This window comes from Crocodylus siamensis, chromosome 2, assembly GCF_052110815.1.
Source record: "Crocodylus siamensis isolate JL-2025a chromosome 2, ASM5211081v1, whole genome shotgun sequence".
In the NCBI taxonomy this organism is placed as follows: Eukaryota; Metazoa; Chordata; order Crocodylia; family Crocodylidae; genus Crocodylus; species Crocodylus siamensis.
In genome coordinates, this window is record NC_143396.1 from 58,240,994 (window position 1) to 58,261,202 (window position 20,209).

General features: G+C 40.9%; 2 protein-coding genes across 11 annotated transcripts in view; both read right to left on the bottom strand.

Moving 5' to 3' along the window:
• AASDH (aminoadipate-semialdehyde dehydrogenase) overlaps positions 1–12,019 on the bottom strand; it is a 33,271-nt gene extending 21,252 nt beyond the window's left edge. For 4 of the 10 annotated variants that reach the window (XR_016440709.1, XM_090035970.1, XM_090035963.1 and 1 more), the window contains exons 1-8: positions 11,755–11,995; positions 11,064–11,210; positions 9,789–9,978; positions 8,882–9,133; positions 5,948–6,068; positions 4,460–4,800; positions 3,484–3,676; positions 600–841 (exon numbers count right to left, since the gene is read on the bottom strand). Coding sequence is in view for 9 of the 10 variants with exons in the window: in XM_090035970.1 (XP_089892096.1) it covers positions 600–841; positions 3,484–3,676; positions 4,460–4,800; positions 5,948–6,068; positions 8,882–9,111 (1,127 nt within the window). In the remaining variant the exon portion in view is untranslated. Of the gene's footprint in view, positions 1–599; positions 842–3,483; positions 3,677–4,459; positions 4,801–5,947; positions 6,069–7,036; positions 7,228–8,881; positions 9,134–9,788; positions 9,979–11,063; positions 11,211–11,754 lie in introns of those variants that run through there. The other 6 variants (XM_090035964.1, XM_090035965.1, XM_090035967.1 and 3 more) reach the window with 6 other exon arrangements.
• A 5,333-nt stretch (positions 12,020–17,352) lies between these two features.
• The window catches only part of PPAT (phosphoribosyl pyrophosphate amidotransferase), a 96,699-nt gene continuing 93,842 nt past the window's right edge, over positions 17,353–20,209 (bottom strand). Inside the window, exons 10-11 of the mRNA XM_090035982.1 lie at positions 20,035–20,155; positions 17,353–18,300 (exon numbers count right to left, since the gene is read on the bottom strand). Of these exons, the coding sequence (XP_089892108.1) occupies positions 18,125–18,300; positions 20,035–20,155 (297 nt within the window). The 3' untranslated portion in view covers positions 17,353–18,124. The remainder of the gene's footprint in view (positions 18,301–20,034; positions 20,156–20,209) is intronic.

Below are 20,209 nucleotides of genomic sequence, written 5' to 3' on the forward strand. Positions count from 1 at the left end.
TGGACAATTTTAAGAAACATTTGGGCGTCTCTCTTGCTGGAATCCTTTGACCCCAGCTGACTTCCCGCCCCTGGGGCAGGGGGCTGGACTCTATCATCTTCCATGGTCCCTTCCAGCCCTAGTGTCTATGAAATCTACAAATGCCAGGAATAAGGTTGCCTGCTCCTCCACTGCTATTTTCCCCCACCACGGTGTGGGGGTCAAATTCAAGATGACCCTCCCAGTTATTAAATTCTATACATGGAAAATTATAACAAAGTTGTAACAAATTAAAACTAAGTTATAATTTTCCACGTCCAGAATCTAAATTATGGGGGGGGTCTTGAATTCAGGTAAACATGGTAGTAAACTCACTTACATTGTGAAAAGTGTGACCTTAGAAACTGACCCAAAAAAAATGTCAAGGATTACTACTATTTCTAAGGCTGTGTTCATCAGCAACTAATGAATGACTCAAGACCTTATCTCTGCACACATGCTATACCCACTGAGCTGCTTGAGGCTATGACTGCCAAGAGCTTGTAGTTTTGGTTCAAAGCAGTCAGCTTTTTAACCACAAGTGCACCCAAAGTAGAAAACAGAACAATGAAATTTCTTACCGAAGATCAGAACTAAGAACCTCTTCGGGAACTTTGTAGCAAGTGGCCCAGCTTGACACTTCTGTAATGCCATAAAGATTGAAAATGTGTGTTTTGTTTTCCCTGTCCTTCCAGCTTCTCAAGACATCCAGTGCAGGAAATGATTCTCCACCAAGGGCTAAGACACGGAGTGAAGTGCTTGCAGACAACACACTTGACTTAATACACTGAGCTCCAAATTTTCTGAGAAATGTTGGTGTTGCCTGAGCAATATTTAGGAAAAAAACCCCAAAAAACATAAAGCAAAATTATCTGTTAAACGCATACATATTTGCTCTTAAGAAACTGCTGCAAGAGCCCAAGTGCTTCCTCCTTCACAACAAAAAGCAAAATGGATTCACAATTGCAATTATATCCATTTCCAAATGCTTAACACATTTGCAAGAGACTGGATTAATTAGAACGAATGGAACAGGAACATCATGTTGAACAAAGTATAGTTATACATTGTTATCCCATCAGAAATTGGTTCTCTCTCTAAAGGTCAAACAGCAAAGGGTTATTGAGTTAAGCAATATAGGTCTTACTCTTGCACTGGAATCCACTAATGCATACTGCTTCACCCATATAGAGATTCACTGATTTCCCTAGAATTCTGCAAAGAAGTAGGGTCTTGTTAATGAATACTAATGGCGAAACTAAGTAACATTTAAGATCAAGACTGATGAAAACGTGTCTAGGGTATGAACAAATGTACACTGTAAAGAGAAGGGAGAACTCAGAAAGGTTCATTAGCTGTTGTTTTTAGAATTAGTTTGCATAAACCTGAAGTGATACAAGTTTGCTAAATTGCCCTAACTTTGAGGCTGAATGAAGCAGAGTTAAAATGGAGCAGTCTTGTTAAAACTGTATAGCTATAGAATCATGCTGAGCTAACAGTCTCATTTTAACAACTTGTACGAGCATCCTTTGATATCAATATAATTGTTACACCTGTCTACACCCTCACTGCACCTTCCCTAACGCAAGAAGAAAATGCAGGCCTCCCTATCAACATTTAAGTAGAGGGATCTTGGAAACTTCTTCCTTGGGGGGAAAAATGGCAGCGTTTTAACAGACATTTATACAATGTTTTTCACCTCCAGATCTACAAGAGTTTTAACTTACACATGAACTGGGCAGATCTACTGATTTCTCTCTTGCTGGGTAATTTTCTTTAGTTACTACGAAAATCAGAGCTATTTAATATCCAACTGACCATTTAGTCTTTAGTGAATCTTAAGTGAAAATAAAGTGGGGGGGGGGGAGGAAGAGAGAGGGAGAAGCTAAGTGTTCACTCATCTCAATTTTCCATAGTTTTTACTCAATCCATCCACGAAATTCAAAACCCTCCTAAGGAGGGCAGCTTCACAGTCAGTTAGACTAGGCACCATCAGAAAAAGTATTCTCTAACTAACCTCCTTAAGGCACTTTTACAATTTATTTCAACAAGAGATTCTTACCTTCACAGATCAAGAAAGTGATTATAAAGGAAAATGTAAAGTGAAAAAACCTCTTAACCAACATCACTTGCTAAAATTGTCCAGCTGCTTGGGAATTTTATTTGCTAGTTAAGGATGGTCCTTCATGAAACAGGTCAGAGAAAAATTAATAAAAACAGCAGAGAAGCAAGAATGATCAAAATGTTTTAATATAACAGGAGAGATACCAAAACAACAGGATTGTGCTAACTCAAGCTACTGTAAACAGAACAAGATCTGGTAATTAACATTTTTAACTGCTGGATTCTTTTCTGTTGCAATTCACTGTTAAATAACCCTGAATTTATACCTACAGTCTCCAACTGCCTCCTTTTCACAAGGAGAAGAGGAAACTTTTCAAACAAGCATGCATCTCCAGGGGTAAAAAGGACATCATAAGGGTAGAATATGAAATTTAACAAATCTATTTAAAAATTAAAGAAAATATTCTTTCCCAAGTGAGGCCTAGCATATTTCACAATTACAGCATTATTTTTAAAAAGCCAATTACTTTATGGCAATACTTAGGACACTTACTAATCAGACTATAAACACTATCTCCTGTATATAAAATATATTCTGCTCTTACAGCTCTAAAAGATTTTTTTAAATGAATTTGTACCTCCTCACAAGAATAGAGAATCTGTAATTTGTTTCACTCACAACAGCTTTTGTATAGTGCCATTTGATACCACACTATCTAAAACAGAGGTTATTCAGTGAATAAGGATTCCATAGGCTCATGCTTTTTATATATGTATTTTAGAGGCAGATTACGTTTTGAGGCTATTCAAATTTAAATTACATAGGAGGAGATTTTAAAATATAATTATATCACAGGAAAAGAAACAAATGCAATTTTGGGATAGCAGTTGATAGTAAACAGCCATCCTGTTTCTTACTGTTGTAAAAGTGACAAGAACTGCCATGTTATAAAAGGCGCTACTGATGGGTTCCTTAGTTGCTTGCATTTCTGGCGATGGGGCTCCTCTCATGACTAAGGGTAATTTATGTGAGTACAAGTAGCATGATCAAGTTCATTGTCAAATGTCAAAGTGAAAATCAGAAAAAAGTTTTAAAAACTGTTAGCAGCTGCATGTCAGCCTTGTCTTCAGTTGTATCTCATCTGCCATATGGCAGCTCAGAACACTCCATCAAACTATAATTTTCAAAACTTCATGAGTCACAAAGAGGCTTGGCAACAAAGAGGATAGCAAAGACACAAAAATGGAGCTGATGCTATAGTGAACAATTCTGTCAGAACTTCAATATTGTTCCTATCCATTACCATGATAAAGCAGCACAGGCTAACAAAGGAGTAAGACATAAAAGGAGTAAGACACAAAAGACTTCTATCTCAGCAACACAAACTGCAAATGACCTACCTGCAATACTGTCACTCTGTGACGGTGAAAGAGAGCAATGGATAACTTCTGAGGCATCATTTTAATTGGGTTTGGTACTATAAGTAGAGAGGCTCCACTTGTCAGAGCAATGAACAGCTCAACTACAGATGGATCAAAAGTCAGGGGTGAGGCCAGGAACAGCACATCATCTTGTGTGATCTTAAATATGGATCTAAAATAATAAAAGTTAAGGATTAAAATCAGATGCATATTTTAAAGGTTGTCTGACACAACTTAACTAAAGAAGGGGCCTCAGTTGGAGTAGCCACCTCTTGGCCTACACTGATAAATTTTGAGGCCAAACAGGATCATCTGCATTATTTAGACTGACCACAGTAGTTCAGCAAACAGTTCCAGCATAAAGCTCTTAACTTCTGGATGAGCTAAATCACATCCTTTAGAAAGATATCTGCCTTACTGCTGGGAAGGTGAATTTTGTTCCGATTCTGAATTGGCTATATTCTTTTACCAATGTCTCTCTAAATCTGGAACTTTTTGCCATTCCAGGCTGAATTAATTCTTCCCCCATTATTTAAGTTTCCAAGGAGATATTTACCAGAACGCTGAGCTGGACAAAACAAGAAAATTTTTTTTAAAGGAAAATAATTCCATTACGGGAGGTAGAAAGGGTATCTGAGAATTACAAGATTAACTCCAAACTTTCTTAAGCCATTTTATTCAGGCTACTGGCAATAGAATGCTTATATTATGACATATCTGGAAGCAGCAAAATCAGATGAAACATATTAAATGGCTACACAAAGAAAGTAATGAACAGCATTCAATTTAGAAACAAAATGAAACAAAGCTCCCAGAGAAAAAAAACTTAGCAAATTCATACAACCAAGGGCTCTGCTGAATTGTGAAGTTATTTTGAAAATTCAATCCCTGAATTAGTCCTTTAAAGAAAAGTAAAGGAAAATTCAGGAGACATGGTCAAGGAAGATAAACTTACTGAAGATGATGAATATTTGGCACAATACATTTATGAGGCACTCTGACTACTTTGGGGAGCCCTGTAGTTCCTGATGTATGTAAGATGTATGCTAAAGTTTGCTGTTTCCCGATATCCAGATAACCCGCTTTTGATGTCTCTGTTTCAAACTGGTCCAGAAGGGTTGTATAATCTGTCTCCTGAGTACTTGTATCTTTGGTGGTTTCATTTTTGTCTTTTGCACCAACTAGATGAATATTTACATAATCATCCTTCCAGTTAGTTTGGAAAAGAGTTAACCCAATGTGCTCTATTGCGGAAGAATTTTGTAAAAACCAGCTTGAATGAGATAGTCTGAATTTCTGTAAGAGAATAAAACAGTTAAACAGGAAAGTTAAGCATACAGCTTTATTATCTTATTGTCTCTATTGTTCATTATACACTATTGGAAAGCAGACCAGATTTTTCATAAGCAAGCACTGACTGAGTAGCTGCTTCTGGGACCCCCTCTGGAAAAGCTTACTGAAACAATTTTCAGCTTGGAAGCTCACTCATGTGGATGCACTTAATATGCACTTATTTACACAGAGGATGCAAAAAGAACAACCCAGGACAGAAGGAAATCACAAAAGTTTAGGGCTGGAAGGGACCTCATGAGATCCTCCTGTGCTGGGCAAGAAAGACTGCCAGAGTCAAATAAATGGTGAAGCCTTATTTGTGCCTTTTCAAATTCTGACAGTACAGAAAGAATTAAGGAAAAAAAAGACTGTCTTAAACTATATATTTGCAAATTTCCCTAAACAGCTCTAAATCCCACTTTTAACCTACATTTAAGAGGAACAAGACTGGAAAGTTCCTAAATACACATGCACACCATCATGGAATGCATTATAACAGGGAGAATCAAAACTTATTTGGCTACACGTGCTGGATACGTGCTGCAGGACAGGTCCACAGACACCCTCTCCCTCATGCGAGATCCAGTGCAAGTGGTGTCCAGTCCAGTCCAGAACCCTCACCAGACACAGCACCCACAGACCAGTCTAGGATTTGTGCTACACCTGGTGCCCATCCTGTATCAGCCTTGCCCAGGCACTACACGTGACAGTCCAGGACTGGCTGGGGCAGGTACAATGTGCAGCACGGGTCCCAGATCCTTCATGCAGGGCCAGTGTAGTGTATGGGTCAATTTTGAGACCTAGAGGCAGCCTTAATGACCAGATGATGAGGCTTTGTGGGCTGGATCTGGCCTGTGAGCTGCATCTTTGACACCTCTTTGTTACAACACAGAAGCAATTTGTTAACAGGAAAATAAGATAATCCTTAGAGGAAAACATTCAGATATTTCACATAACCTGAGAATGTCTGTAAAAACAAAACATCCCATCACTATCAAAACAGAAAAAGATATCGATTTACGAGGTTTTGGTAATAGAAAGGGCAACTACCTTAAGAGCTACAGGTTTCTAAACCACAGCTGATATTCCTTTTAATGGCTTTATCACTGACCTTTACTTTGTCATTCTCAACAAGGATATATTGGAGATTACATTTCTTCATAAAATAAGTAGACAACATTGGTGGTGCATCTGGATCAACAGGAGAATATGCAGCTGGTACTTGAAGAATTCTACCAAGGCAAAATTTATGCCCAATTAAGAACATTTAAAGATTAAAAAGTTAAAAATAAACCTTAAGTTTTACATAAATTCTATATGGCTTTTTTATCCTTTAATGTCCTTTAAATTTGTAGATTCAGGCATTTTTAATGTAGGTAACAGTAAGGTTTCTAACCATTTCTGTTAGTTTCTTTCAAATAGGGTTGAAAGGAAACAGTTAAAGCTATCCACATTTTTCTGCAACCTGTATAGCATGAAACACCAAGAAACTGGTCTAGATGAAAATACATGCCATTCTTCTTAGCCAAACAAGCTGAAGATGCAAGGAGTGAACCCTACGCTATTAAAATTATCAGAAAAGATTCCACTGACCCAAGCTGGACCTGAATTTCCGTGAGTTTCTGTTACTGCTTAGAAACCAACAATAACTGTACAAGCAAGCATGTATACACACAAATACATGTTAAGAACATCATCCTTATTTGTTCAAGATACCTGGCATATGAATATTTAATTTACAAAATTTTATCCTCATGAGTAAATAAATGTGGATATATGTATTATTCCATTCTAATTTACTGTAGTACCTCTTTATACTGCAGTTTTTCTTAAATGATTACTAACATCACAATTGGATCTATGCTCCATCTAGTGGCTTTAATGTGTTAAAATGAGACTTCTTCCCTCTGTGTTTACCAAAACCCTAAGCACTTAGGTGAAAAAAGTGGCTTGGATATTAATCATTTTGTAAATGAATAGTTTGCTAAGGCTTGCATTTTACAAACAGTACTGTTATCTGGGTTTCCTCACAAATGAATTCTTGCTACAATAAAGCTAGCCCAAACAAAACATAGATGTTGCAATGCTGACATGTCAGCTCCTCATTTTTAGACACTCATCTGCCTACTGGAATTTACAACCCTGAGCTGAGAATCTTATATAATAACTTATACTCCATTTTTCTTCAGGGGTTAGGTACCTTACACCAGGCGGCAGGGAAACAACTATCTCCAGCTGGGATTCGCAACTCTCTCCTGGTGGGAAATGCCTTTGCCAGCCCCTCACAAAATATAGCGAAGATAAGAAGAGATGTTGTTTCCTTTGTAGATTCAGACATTTTTAATGCAGATAGCAGTAAGGTTTCTAACCATTCCTGTTTATATGAAATAGCTGAAAGAAAATAATTAGAACAATCCATGTTTGGATATCTGGACCCTCTGCTGCTTTCTTTTCCAATAGCTTGGTGGTTAGAGCCCTCACCTTAAATACCAAGTGGACCAGAGGAACAGCATTAACTCTAGAGCCTAGTGATTAAAGCGCTCATCTGAGAGAAGACAAGACAAATAAAGGGTCCCATCTGTTCCAAGTAATATTCCACTTTTAAAGCAATCCAGTTTGCAGTGAAATATTCAGAAACAAACAAGGTTTCCCCTCTAAAATGACTGCTTTAACCACTAGGCTTGGAATACTAATCCCTCTGAAATATTTTTCATGCAAAGTAGAACAAGGTCAGCAAGATGGACTGTCCCATGGTTTCAGCATGCACCTGGGAAGATAAAAACCCCTCAAGCAAAGAAGGAACCACACCTGGGTCTCTTACAGTACTTTTCCCTAGTGCAATCACTGAGTTACATAAAAGGTAAGGAGCAGAAACAGCACCACTGCATCCTCTTTCATCCACAATTTCTATAGGGCCGGACAGGTATTCTTAGAAAATGCAAGCCAGATTGGGCACGACAGGCAAGACAGGTGGAGGAATACCTACTTCGTGAATCTTGAGAGGGTTTATGCACTGAATTCCTCAGCACTATGAAGTTCTAGACATGCCCACAAACTGACATTTAGGTACCCAGGAATTTTTACTAGTGAAAACTTAGGTCATATTTTATGGACACCGCAAGTTACAGTGCTTGATGCTAATGCAATCTAGGCAATAATAACACTACAAAGGGCTAAAGTGCATCTTTCACACACTGGTGCACATGCAGATTTCATGTTGGACATATTATGGCTGTGAAGTACAGATAAAATGAAGAGTGATTTAAGAAATGACATTTAAAGCCCAAACTTGTTAGGGTATTTTCCCCAGTTAAGGGCTACCATCTTTGTTCATTTTGCATGTAAAAACAAAATGATGTAATTGAACACAGTTATAACAGCTAAACATCACTGAGCAGAAAGTACATGCCAGCTCAAGAAATTTAAAACTCGTTTAAAAAAAAAAATTCCCTTGCAAAGCTTTATGTACCACAAGCCAAGAAGCTCTGGAATGTTTTCCTCCCTGGCTTACCCGTCCATCAATTAAGATACGCAAAATACCAAACACTTAATTTTAAAAATCAGATAATATGGAGCTAAAACAAAGACATTGGGCATTGCAAACACCACAGTGCTGGGGGCTTTGAAAAGTGCCCATTGCTCCATTGCTAGCAGTTGTACAAGTGGCAAAATGCGCATCAGCGTGTAGAAAATGGCGGTGGTCTGCTTTCAAACTAAAACACATAGAAAGTGTTTTAGCTCATCAGTGCACTGCCACCATTTTCTCCATGCTGATGTGCATTTTGCTGCTTATACAACTGTAAGTGATGCAGTGCCATGCCCATCAGCTAGCGTGCAGGACAGACTCAATTAATCGAATCTGCTCCAACACGCCAGATCTATGACACATGCAAACACAAAAATGTATGGGTATAAATGCCCATAGCCTACGACAACTTGAGTAGTTTTAAAATGACTCTGCATGTTAGGGAAATAAGAAGGAGATAAACTTCCTTAAGAGAGATGAGATAAACAGAAGAACAAGTATAAGTATTCAAGGCATTACCCCAAAATCCAAGATGGTAAATTTATTCCTGGATAGCAGTAGAGGCCTATTTCACACCTCCTTCTCTGATCACAGTATTTTTGCAGGAAGACGGTTAATTCCATGGCAAGGTTCGCAACCACGTTGTAAGTGTAGAAAATTGGAGGCTTATCATTACATTCATCAAAACATACTGCATTTCTATCAGAATATAGGGTGGCTGCCTGACGCACCATCTCCTGAAGAGTCATCTCAAATTACAGATCTTCAGTCCTTTGAACAGGTAAAAAATAAAGGGAAAAAAAGTCAGACTGTGTTATAACAGAATATTAATATTATAGGCGTTTTAGTCAGTTAAGAAAAAAATCTAGGAAGTGCATCTGCATGAGATCTCCTCTGAACATTATTTTTACTAGTAAAACCTTAATTTCTAAATCTGAAGTCAATATTTTTACTGAATATTATTTTTGCTGACAAAAATACCCTTGTCATATATAAGGCCTCTGCACTGTATCAAAAAGGGACAGTTACTTACTGTTGCTTTCTTAATTAGCAAGTTAATATGACCAGCCAATTTTCAGTTTCATCTTCTCAGGAACTCCTGAAATGCATACTTTTTAAAACACTGGTGGAAATTATTTTCCCTTTGTAGGCAAAAATCACTTTCCATTTGGAATGTTTATTTTTTAGGAGGGAATATTTCTGCTAATATACTTCTATAGTTGCTTGTCCATATATAATGTCTCTTTTAGAATCTTTGAAAGTGAATTTAAAAAAAACTTACTTAAAAACAATAATTTTCAAGATGCCAATTTACTATTGCCTGATAGAACCACCATTTCACACCAAATCTTTAATCAAATGTGTTTTAAATATGCAAGTAGAAACAAATACAAGATAACTGAAAATTAGTTTTCCCTTTTTTTACCTGGTAATGCCCGAGTTCAAAGTTCTGTTCCTCCATCAAGGATATAATACATCGCTATTTTGTAAACGTTCTTTTTTCCCCATTCTTAGTATATGGATTTGTCATTTAGATGAAGTAATTACATCTTTTCCATGTTGAGATTATTTTGTATACAAATAGGTCTTTTACTAGGCAAATTTGTGTGTGGGCACTGTAAAAGAAAAATAATGACTGTAAGACTTTAAAAATATTTAAATTCACAATATTCCTAAACATGTCTGCACTGATTTTTAGGATGAAACACAACAACAGGACTTGTCTGTAAAACATACAGCCTAATTTAATCCAAATGGCAATTGCATGTCGCTGGATCAAAATCCAGGTGTTTGTATTGCTTTGGGGCTCTTCTGTTTATTTTACTTCAATAAGTAGTATTATTTAATGCAACTTTCCACATAAGTAAGTTGATGTTTACTACTGAGGGAGAAACACATCTACCAGTTCCAATGAAAAGAGCATCAACGGGCGAAGAGACCACAACAACTACTTTCTAAAATTACTAATGTGATTTGAATCACTTAAAATCACAACGATTAGGAGTACTGTATGTTCTTGCATATAACCCATCACTTTTTCCTCCTAAACCATCTCGCAAAGACTGGGCTGTGCATTATATACTAGAAAAACAGATCCCCATAGATGCGGGAGCCATAGCAATTCATATGGTCACCATTCCTTCACCACTATATTTCTGGCATAAGAATATGCCCCTTACGCAACAGCACGAGACTGGTCTGTGGCCTGACCCCATGTGTGGCTCTGGTGTGCAAGGTCCAATGCAGCATGTACTTCTGGAGCCAGCATCTGGCTCTGGACCTGGCATGCCAGGTCAAACCCAGCCAGTGGCCAGCATGCAGGCCTGGACCCAGCATGCAGTTATAGACTCAATATGAGGTCCCAGACTTGCCACAACAGGTCTGACCCAGCAAGGTGCCCTGGAGCCAGCCCAAGACCCTGGTTTGGCAGGTTTGGAACTGGGACACGGCCCGAGCCCCAGCACACCAGGATGGTCTGTGGGCCCCATTGGTGCTTGGGACAGGCAGCACTCTTGGTTCCCTACTTGCTCCTACTGTTTACCAGAAAGAACAATTTATTTTCTCGTTCCAGCCGCCCTTTCAAAATATGCAAGGGGTTCGGTATGTGAAAAAATACAGTAATAAAGACCCAGGATGTTCCTTCAAAGCCAAAAATCTCTGCAGTTTTCTTTACACATACAGAAAACTGCCATTTACTTACTGATCTGTGGGCTACGTGGATTTTACTTCCAAACATTTGGCAATGAATCCTTCTTGGCACTGTTTTAAATTGGTCAAGTTCAGTTCTGCTGAGTTCGCTCTTATCATGTACACTCAGTGTCACCAAGCTGTAATTCAGCATGACACACTCGAAGAAAAAAGACAAGAAAGCCTGACAGTGGGTATATTTTTGGGGTTTTTTGTTTTGTTTTTAAATAGTCTCATGGATTTTCCAGGGGGCTGTAATTGCACCCCCCAGCAATTTACACTTTTTGTTAACAGATACAATACCACAAATAATGTTTTAGGAGAATGAATTTTTTCTTTATTTGCATGCATGTAGCTTGCTCCAATACAGGGGTGTTCAACCTCCAGCCAACAGGCCAAATATGGCCTTACAGTCATCCCATCTGGACTGAGGATGGGAGAGGCACTCTCCTCCCTGCCAAAATCCCGACCCTTGGGCCATGCCCTACTCCCCCTGGGATGGATTAGGTCCCTTTCCCCTGTGGGGCTGTGCTGGGGGGGGGGGCACCCCCTGCGTACGACGATGCTGCCTGCCTGCCTGCCCGCCCCAGGTGCTGGGTCCGAGCCAGGGGCTGCCCTCCCCACAAAAGGCGGCAGACGGAACCTCGCGCAAACCCGCGTGGGGAGGGAGTCAAGGGGCCACCAGAGCGCATGCGCCATCGCACCTTCCTTGCTGCGCAGCAGTTCGTGGCGCGAGGAAGGAACTGGAGCACACGCAGCCACGCGCTGGGACCCGGGGGCCGGGACACATCGCGCGCCGCGAGGGCCGGGCCGGTGCCAGGGGCAGGGGCCACACGCACCTGCTGGGCGCCGAGCGGCTGCCGCGGGAACCTGCGCCTGCCTGTGACAACAGCAGCGCCACCGCACAGCTGATTGGTCGCGGCCTGCCAGTGTGCGGATCGACCCCCTCCCCCCAGGAGGCGGCTCTCATTGGTCGACCGCGCGCCACAAAGCCGCCTTTTCATTGGCTAGCGGCTGCTGCGTTCTGATTGGATACACGGGAGGGGGCGGGGAGGAGAGAGCGTAAGAAGCGAGTGCTGGCGCAGGGCGTGTTGGGTTGCACTGCTGTGCTTGTCCCGGGTGCCTGCTTGTGATTGGATGCTGCTGAGAGACTCGGGGGTTCCCACCAAGCATGAGGTGGTACAGTCCAGCCTGCAGCTCGTCCCCTCGCCGCTCCGTGGGGTCTGGAACCCACCCAGTGGCGCGGGGGCGGGGCAGGATCCCGGGGCAGGGGCTGGGTAGTTGACCCAGCTTGGGGCTGTAGCGGCGGAAGAGCCTGGGATGCGGGGAGCCAGTGCCAGGCTGCTCCCTGGGCAGCAGAGCCCACAGGGTCCTTGCCTGCATGGGAAAGGCTGTGCTGAGCCCTTCTGGAAGGATCTGAGACAGGTTGAGCCCCTCTGGAAATTTAAATTGACACCATCAGTGAAGTGCAAACATTGCAGAAGGCTGGAAGCAGCTCCCCAGCATGGGACAGTGCAGCACCGCCCTGGGGACATGGGGGCCCATTACCACCTTGGCACGTTTTTTCAAATGACTCCACATGCTAAGTTGGCGGGACTGCCCGTGGCTTGTGCCCACAAATATCTGTTTCAAGGTAAAAGCTTCTTCCTGAAAGCGTAGATCAAAAATAATGGTGACATATGAGACTAGAGAGCGCTTCTGCAGCAATTTATCTCAATCGACTGGTCAATTGTGGAGCTGCTGACAGTGGAGCTCAGTCTGTCAGAGGCTCCGCAATCGGGAGCAGCAGGTCGCATGTGGCTGGGCTGAACCAGGCCTCCTGCCACCCAGCTGGGCTGAGTGAGTGGGGTCAGAGACCAGGGGCTTGTCTGGGAGGCAGGGAGGGGTGGTGGGGGATGGTAGATCATGGGGTGCCAAAAAGTGATCTTCACCTTAAAATGGTTGGAGACCACTGCCCTACAGATACTCTGGGAGGAAGCATTTACACATACACATGCACATCTAAAGGATACAATGTCAAGCAGTTGGATTAGTTAAAAATCTAAATCCAAGTGTCCATTAGACTGCTGTCTGATGAAATATCACCTTTATTCCTCCTGACCCTTTTTAAGGAGTATTTATCTATACAGCAAATCTGAATGGAGCATAGTGTCTGAGAATGTTCTGTCTCATTCCTTTAGGTTTTGGCAGTGTGCAGGGAAAAGACAACACTTAATTTTTTAAGTCAGGGTTTCATCCTGAATGAATCAGAGTCCTGGCTCTGGCCAAGTTGGCCATCTGTAAGACCAGGAGGGAGACTCTGCCGGGGGCAGGGGGGAACCTGGGAAAGTGTGGGGCTGCCTTTCTGCTCATGCCTCCACACCGTTTCACTGGTCGGTGTCAACAGGCTCCCTCAGCTTATTCAGGGGGCAGGGGCACTGCCAGCATGTCCCCTTCTGGATTCCTTATTATTAACATACGATTGCACTCCCCATCCTGTTTTCTCTTTATTTGTCCCAAGAAATCGGTTTATGTGTCCTCAGTGGCCTCCCTTATTAAGGGTGTCTTATAGTATTTTTTTGGTGGGCCTAAGCCTGTGACTCTATAGCACTCCTAATAGGCCTGAAGGAATCACAACCAAGCTACCTGCCATGTACAACTGTGTTTAAAACAATTGTTAGCAAGGTTAACTGTAACAGTGCCATTCAAAAATAGCTATAAGGCATTTGCACAGGCTTTCATGCACAAGGTTGATCTCCATGAATTCTTTTCTTTATGGAAGGCTGCTGAGGAAAAGGGGAGAGAAATCCTCCTCCAACAACTGTTTAAAACATGGCTAGAGATGAGTTATCCCAGCGTAGAAAGGGCTCCTTGTTAATGGACAGAGCAGAGATCAAGTTACTCCTTCCCACAGAAATGTATGCTTTTTGGTTGTGGGGAAGAAGAAAAGGAATTTAAAGTTTTTAATTCCTTCTCGCTAAATCACTCCTGATTAGATGGGGGTAGTGGAAAGGTACTGGCATGGGATGGTGCTGCTCCCGAATTTTTCATTGCCTTAATCTTGAGTAAGATCCAGTTGTTGGGGTTTTATAAAAAGGGCTTGATACCCATTTCTTTGTGGGATCTAGAAGATCCAGATGCAGATGTTCTCTTGATTGAGAACAAAATAAGGATCCAACTCTGTTTTCATTGAAGTCCAGAGTTTTAACATGATTTTTATTGTAAATGTTACCTAGTGCAAGTCCTGATTCAGCAAAGCATTTCAGTAAAGCCAAATTATATGACTACCTTTACAGGTTGTAGCCATGTTGGTCTAAGGACATAGGCAGACAAGGTTCTTTGGGTGAATCTGATACATTTTATTAGACCAACTTAAATAGTTGGAAAAAATTTTCTTAGCAGACTTTTGGGTTTAAAAACCCTTAGGTTGAGGAAGCCTCTGCAGTTGCATAAATGTATGCCAAAATTTAAGCACATATTTAAATGTTTTCTTTTTCTGAATTGGGGCTTTAGGTCTTCAGATTTGTATAATTCACATCAACTGAAAATATCCCAGTTAAAATACAGTAAACAGTACGGCTCTGCCATTTAACTATATAAAGAAAACAAACAAGATTTTTTTTTAACCTTTTTCTTTTCAGTAAGAGTTTTGCAAGTAGCCTTAGATGACCTAATCAGCGACCTAGTGATCGATGGGAAGTTGGGTGACAGCGACCACGAGCTGATCACCTTCACCATCCGCCGTAAAGCTGGCAAGTCAGTCAGCAACACAGAAGTCCTTAACTTCAGGAAAGCTGACTTTGACAAGCTCAGGATGCTTGTCAGTGAGGCCCTAAGGGACCATGACCCCAGGGAGAGGGGAGTTCAAGAAGAGTGGTGGCTCCTCAAGGGAGCAATCCTCAGTGCACAAGCTAAGTCTATTCCATCTTGGAGGAAAGGCAGCAAGAGGCTCTCCAGGGACTTAGCAGACCTCCTAAGGCTAAAAAGAAAAGCCTACAAAGGATGGAGGATGGGATTCACCTCCAAGGAGGATTATTCTGCAGTGGTCCGGTCCTGCAGGGAGCAAACCAGGAAAGCCAAGGCTGCAACTGAACTTCAACTAGCTTTGAGCATCAAGGACAATAAAAAGTCCTTTTTCAGATGCGTGGGGAGCCGGAGGAAAACAAGGGCAACATTGGGTCCCTGCTGAACCAGATGGGGCAACTGACAACTGATGCCCAGGAAAAAGCCAACCTATTAAATGGGTACTTTGCATTGGTCTTTCATCAGTCCCATGGGACGCCCATGCCCGTTATGGGACAGAGAGGTCCGGGTGAGGGAGATCCCCTACGCTCCATAAATGCTGACCTTGTGAAGGAACATCTTGAGAAGCTGGATACCTTCAAATCAGCTGGCCCTGACAGTCTATACCCCAGGGTAGTCAAGGAGCTGGCGAGCATCATAGCCCAGCCCCTGGCACGGATATTTGAAAACTCCTGGCGCTCTGGTGTAGTGACCGAAGACTGGAAGAAGGCCAATGTGGTGCCTATCTTCAAGAAAGGGAGGAAAGTGGATCCGGCTAACTATAGGCCCATCAGTCTGACTTCTTTCCTGGGGAAGATCTTAGAAAGTTTACTAAAGAGGCCATCCTTAATGGACTGGCTGACACCAACATCCTGACGGATAGCCAGCATGGGTTTGTTGCGGGTTAGTCTTGCTTGACCAATCTCATTTCCTTCTACGACCAAGTGACCTATCACCCAGACAAGGGAGAAGAGATCAATGTCATATACCTTGACTTCAAAAAAGCCTTTGATCTGGTATCCCATGATCACCTCTTGGCAAAACTGACCAATTGTGGCCTTGGGTCCACCATGATCCGCTGGCTGGGAAATTGGCTCTGTGGTCAGACCCAGAGGGTAGTAATTTATTGAAGTCAATCGTCATGGTGTCCTGTGACCAGTGGGGTCCCCCAAGGCTCTGTCCTTCGACCCATATTGTTCAACATCTTCATTAATGATGTGGACATTGGAGTCAGGAGCGGACTGGCCAAGTTCGCCGATGACACCAAACTTTGGGGCAAAGCATCCATGCCAGAAGACAGGTGGGTGATCCAGGTTGACCTGGACAGGCTCAGCAAATGGGTGCATGAGAACCTGATGGTGTTTAACACTGCAAAATGCAAGGTTCTCCACCTTGGGAAGAAAAACCTGCAGCATCCTTATAGGCTCGGCAGTGCTGTGCTGGCTAGCACTACAGAAGAAAGAGACTTGGGGTCCATCATTGACCACAAGATGAACATGAGCCTCCAATGCGATGCTGCAGCTACTAAAGCGACCAAAACTCTGGCTTGCATCCATATATATTTCTCAAGCAAATCCCAGGACCTCATTCTCCCCTTGATGAGGCTGCAGCTGGAGTACTGCATCCAGTTTTGGGCTCCACAATTCAAAAAGGATGTGGAGAAGCTTGAGAGAGTCCAGAGAAGAGCCAGACGCATGATCAGAGGTCAGGAAAACAGACCTTACAACAACAGGCTGAGAGCCATGGAGCTCGTTAGACTGAAAGAGCACAGGCTCAGGGGTGATCTGATGGCCACCTATAAATTTATCAGGGGTGACCACCAGGATCTGGGGAAACGAGGTCTCACGGTCATAAACTACTGCGAGACTGTTTCAGGCTGGACATAAGGAAGAATTTCTTTACTGTCGGAGACCCCAAGGTCTGGAACAGCCTGCCATCGTAGTTGGTTCAAGCACCAACCTTGAACACCTTCAAGAGCAAACTGGATGCTTATCTTGCTGGGATCCCATGACCCCAGCTGACTTCCTGCCCTTTGGGCGGGGGGCTGGACTCGATGATCTTCCAAGGTCCCTTCCAGCCCAAATGTCTATGAAATCTATCAAAGGTCAATATACAGAAGAAGCCAATTTTAAAATAAATTGCTGTCAATAGTCTGGAAAAGTGACGTATATACAGAGCATTTAAAGATATGTAGAAATCCACAAATTTTATGAAAGTTTAATTGTTCCTTTTAGCAACTGTTCACATAGATGTAGGTTACCTGCAACTCTGTTCAATTAACACAATGCATTTTGACTCTTTCATCTTCAGTTGACACAATATATCAACATGTTCTCAAGTTAATCAAAAATATTCTTTTCATGATACCTTAAAAGCCGATATAAAAGCACACATTAATTCAGCCCTCATATTTTAAGAAGTTATATTAAAATAAAATGTTTAGGGGAAAAAAATCATCAAGTTTGCAATGCAGGTCTAATCCTATTGTGACTAATTTCTGCCAACAGATTCCACTGAAATAAATTAAAAACACCAAAAGATTGTACTAATTATGCTGGTTATTATTCATAACTTTAAACTACACCAACTTATAGAGCTTTCTGTTTAGAATTTCCATGAGTCTTCTACTTTTAAGGCCACATGCCATGAAGGCAACATTCACTGAACATGATACATAGATTAGATTCAGCTGAATTATAAAGACAATTTACCATATAAGCAAACATTTAGGCACTTATCTTGTTCTTTAAAATCTAATGTTCCATAAAGGGCTTAATAAGAATTGCTGGGAAAACCATTAAAAAAAAAAAAAAAGAAAAGAAAAATAAACTTTCTAGAATCTGCTATTTTGTCCAAAACAGAAAAGCAGGCTTCACATTATTCTTAACAATACTGTTTGATAATTCTGAAGTTCATTTTATGCTCCAGGATCTGTATCCTTAGTTGGTTAAATTAACCAATTTTGTCTATAAAAAAATATTCATCTTCCCAAACAAGGTTTAAAAAAAAACCTCTTCAGCTGGAACAGCTATGTATTTGAAAATATTTTGGTTTATACACTGTCGCATGTCAAAAAAGCAATGCTGTTAATCAAATCTGCCTAATTTTATATTTTCTCCATTTAGGTACTTATATGGTTATCACCATAAAGTTATTGGAAGTCTGTAAAGATTTATTTCAGTTACAGCAATTAGACAGATATAATAGGCTTTAAGTGGTTTGCTAAATGTAAGAGAATGTTATATGCTATTAGGTACAAAGCATTTCTCAGTCAAAAATTACATTTAGCATGGTTGCTCGTGCATTAAAATTTCACCATTCGAGCTCTACAGGGTATTCTCCAGTGAGACATGCTATACAATGACCAATCTTTCCAACACGTGACTTATTGGTTTTAAGGTGGTTTTCATTTTCTTGCCTGGCTTTAATACTTTCTTGCACAGATGACACCAAGCCTTCAACAGAAAGATAAACCACACTGTCTGCTCCTAAAAAAACAAAAAACAACGCAACATTAAATTCTGCTCTGTTGGTAAATGAAATGAAACAGGGCTTGAAAATGTAGCCGTGTGGGTTCTCATCCAGTGGGTCTACCTTCCCCAGGGTTGGGAAGGTATCAAGCATTCACAACTCATTTTCCCTCCCGTATTTCTAAATGGTATTTTGATGTCTTTATGCCTAGATGGATGGGGAAGGTTTTTGTACAGAAAATGTGGCAAACCACTGTACTATTCAAATTATTAAAGTGAAAATCCAACACAGTGGGTACATCTACATGCATCCCTATGACGTTTATGTTGCTGCCTTTTGGAAGTAGTAAATGATGGCGCAATAAACAGCCCGTACTGCACCATGCGTGGTTATTTTTAGCTGCTACATCACTGTAGCAGTGCGCTAGAACGAGGAAGTGTGTTGCTATGGCAATGTAGCTGCGGCATCACAGTTAGTGACCACCGACACTACGTTGCTGTAGCAGGTTGCTATGGTGACAGAGCATCACATGTAGACACACCCACTAAGACTTTTTGAGTGTGTCCAGCAAGACTTTGAGTGTCCAGTTGTTCTAAGAAAAGTTCTTGTGGCTGTTTTGGCACTTGGCATAGCATGTCGCCAGAATAGAGCGCATCCAGAGCTCTCTGTTTCTTACTCGATACAGGGGTAATGATGAAGGGATGCAGTAAGTGGTTTATATAAGTCTTCTTCCAGCAGCGAAGTATTTTCACCTTAGTACTTTTGTATCACTTTCCCTAACTGCTTTGTGAATGGCAATTGAAATAAAATCCTCCAGCAAAAATTATGCTTTGTAGAAAAATCAGTTGTAGAAAAATGGCTTATTAGAAGATTCTGACTTCAATGCTAAATTAGACAATAACAGCTAACACTTATAGTGAAAAATCTGTTAAAGACTTTTAACCACTGATGTGTTTTTTTTAAACCCATAAATTCTTAAAATCATTGCTACGGTGCAAGATTATGTATAATGCCCACTCACAAGTCATTACATGCCTACTGTTGCCTACATGATAATGAATATGAGTTATTTACCACACTGTAGATAACAATGCAAGCATTTGGTTTTTTTGTTCTACTATAGTATGTAATATTTGCAAAAGTAACCCATTACTTTTTTTTTGTTGGCTTCAAACTCACAGTTCCAGGAGAAACCTTGCTATTCAATTCAAGAAAAGTATTTATACTTGCTCTAGAAATTGAATTTTAAGGGAAAAAAGTAGGATATTATAAGTTTAGTCAAGTAATTTATTAGGGAGACTTCACAAACACCTGATAAATGGAATACAGCTCTTCAGTACACGCTATACTTTCACCAGTTCTGACTGAAAGTGGTCTGAAATTCTGTACGCTGCATCTCATCCTAGGTAATATTTTACTTCTGGATTGTTTGACAGGAATAAAAAAAAACAGAGCTCTGATGATACAGAGTATTTACAATTTATTTTTAAACATTCATTCTGCTGCTTTGTATATTTTTTTTCCAAGGAGGAAAAGCTACAAAGTACAGCGGACAAAAAGCGTACTTGGGGTTGATGCAATTTCCCTGTGAAGGCAACTCAGATTTAGTGGAGGGTCAGCTTTTATTAGTCTGAATTTAGACTGAATTAGTCTTTTATTAGACAGAATTTTTTGAACTGCTTTGTATACTTTGATGTAAGCATTGATTACTCATTAAAGACTTCAGAAAACAACATTAAAAATGCATTTACCTATATAGTTTGCAAGATCATGGAATTCAGGTTTGTTTGCAATTAGTTCTTCTTTCGTTGGAATATTTATTCCCATATAACAAGGAAATCGTATGGGAGGTGAAGCCACACGGATATGCACCTACAAAAGATAGGTTTTTCAATATTACTTGACACTAAAGACATTGGTTCTTAA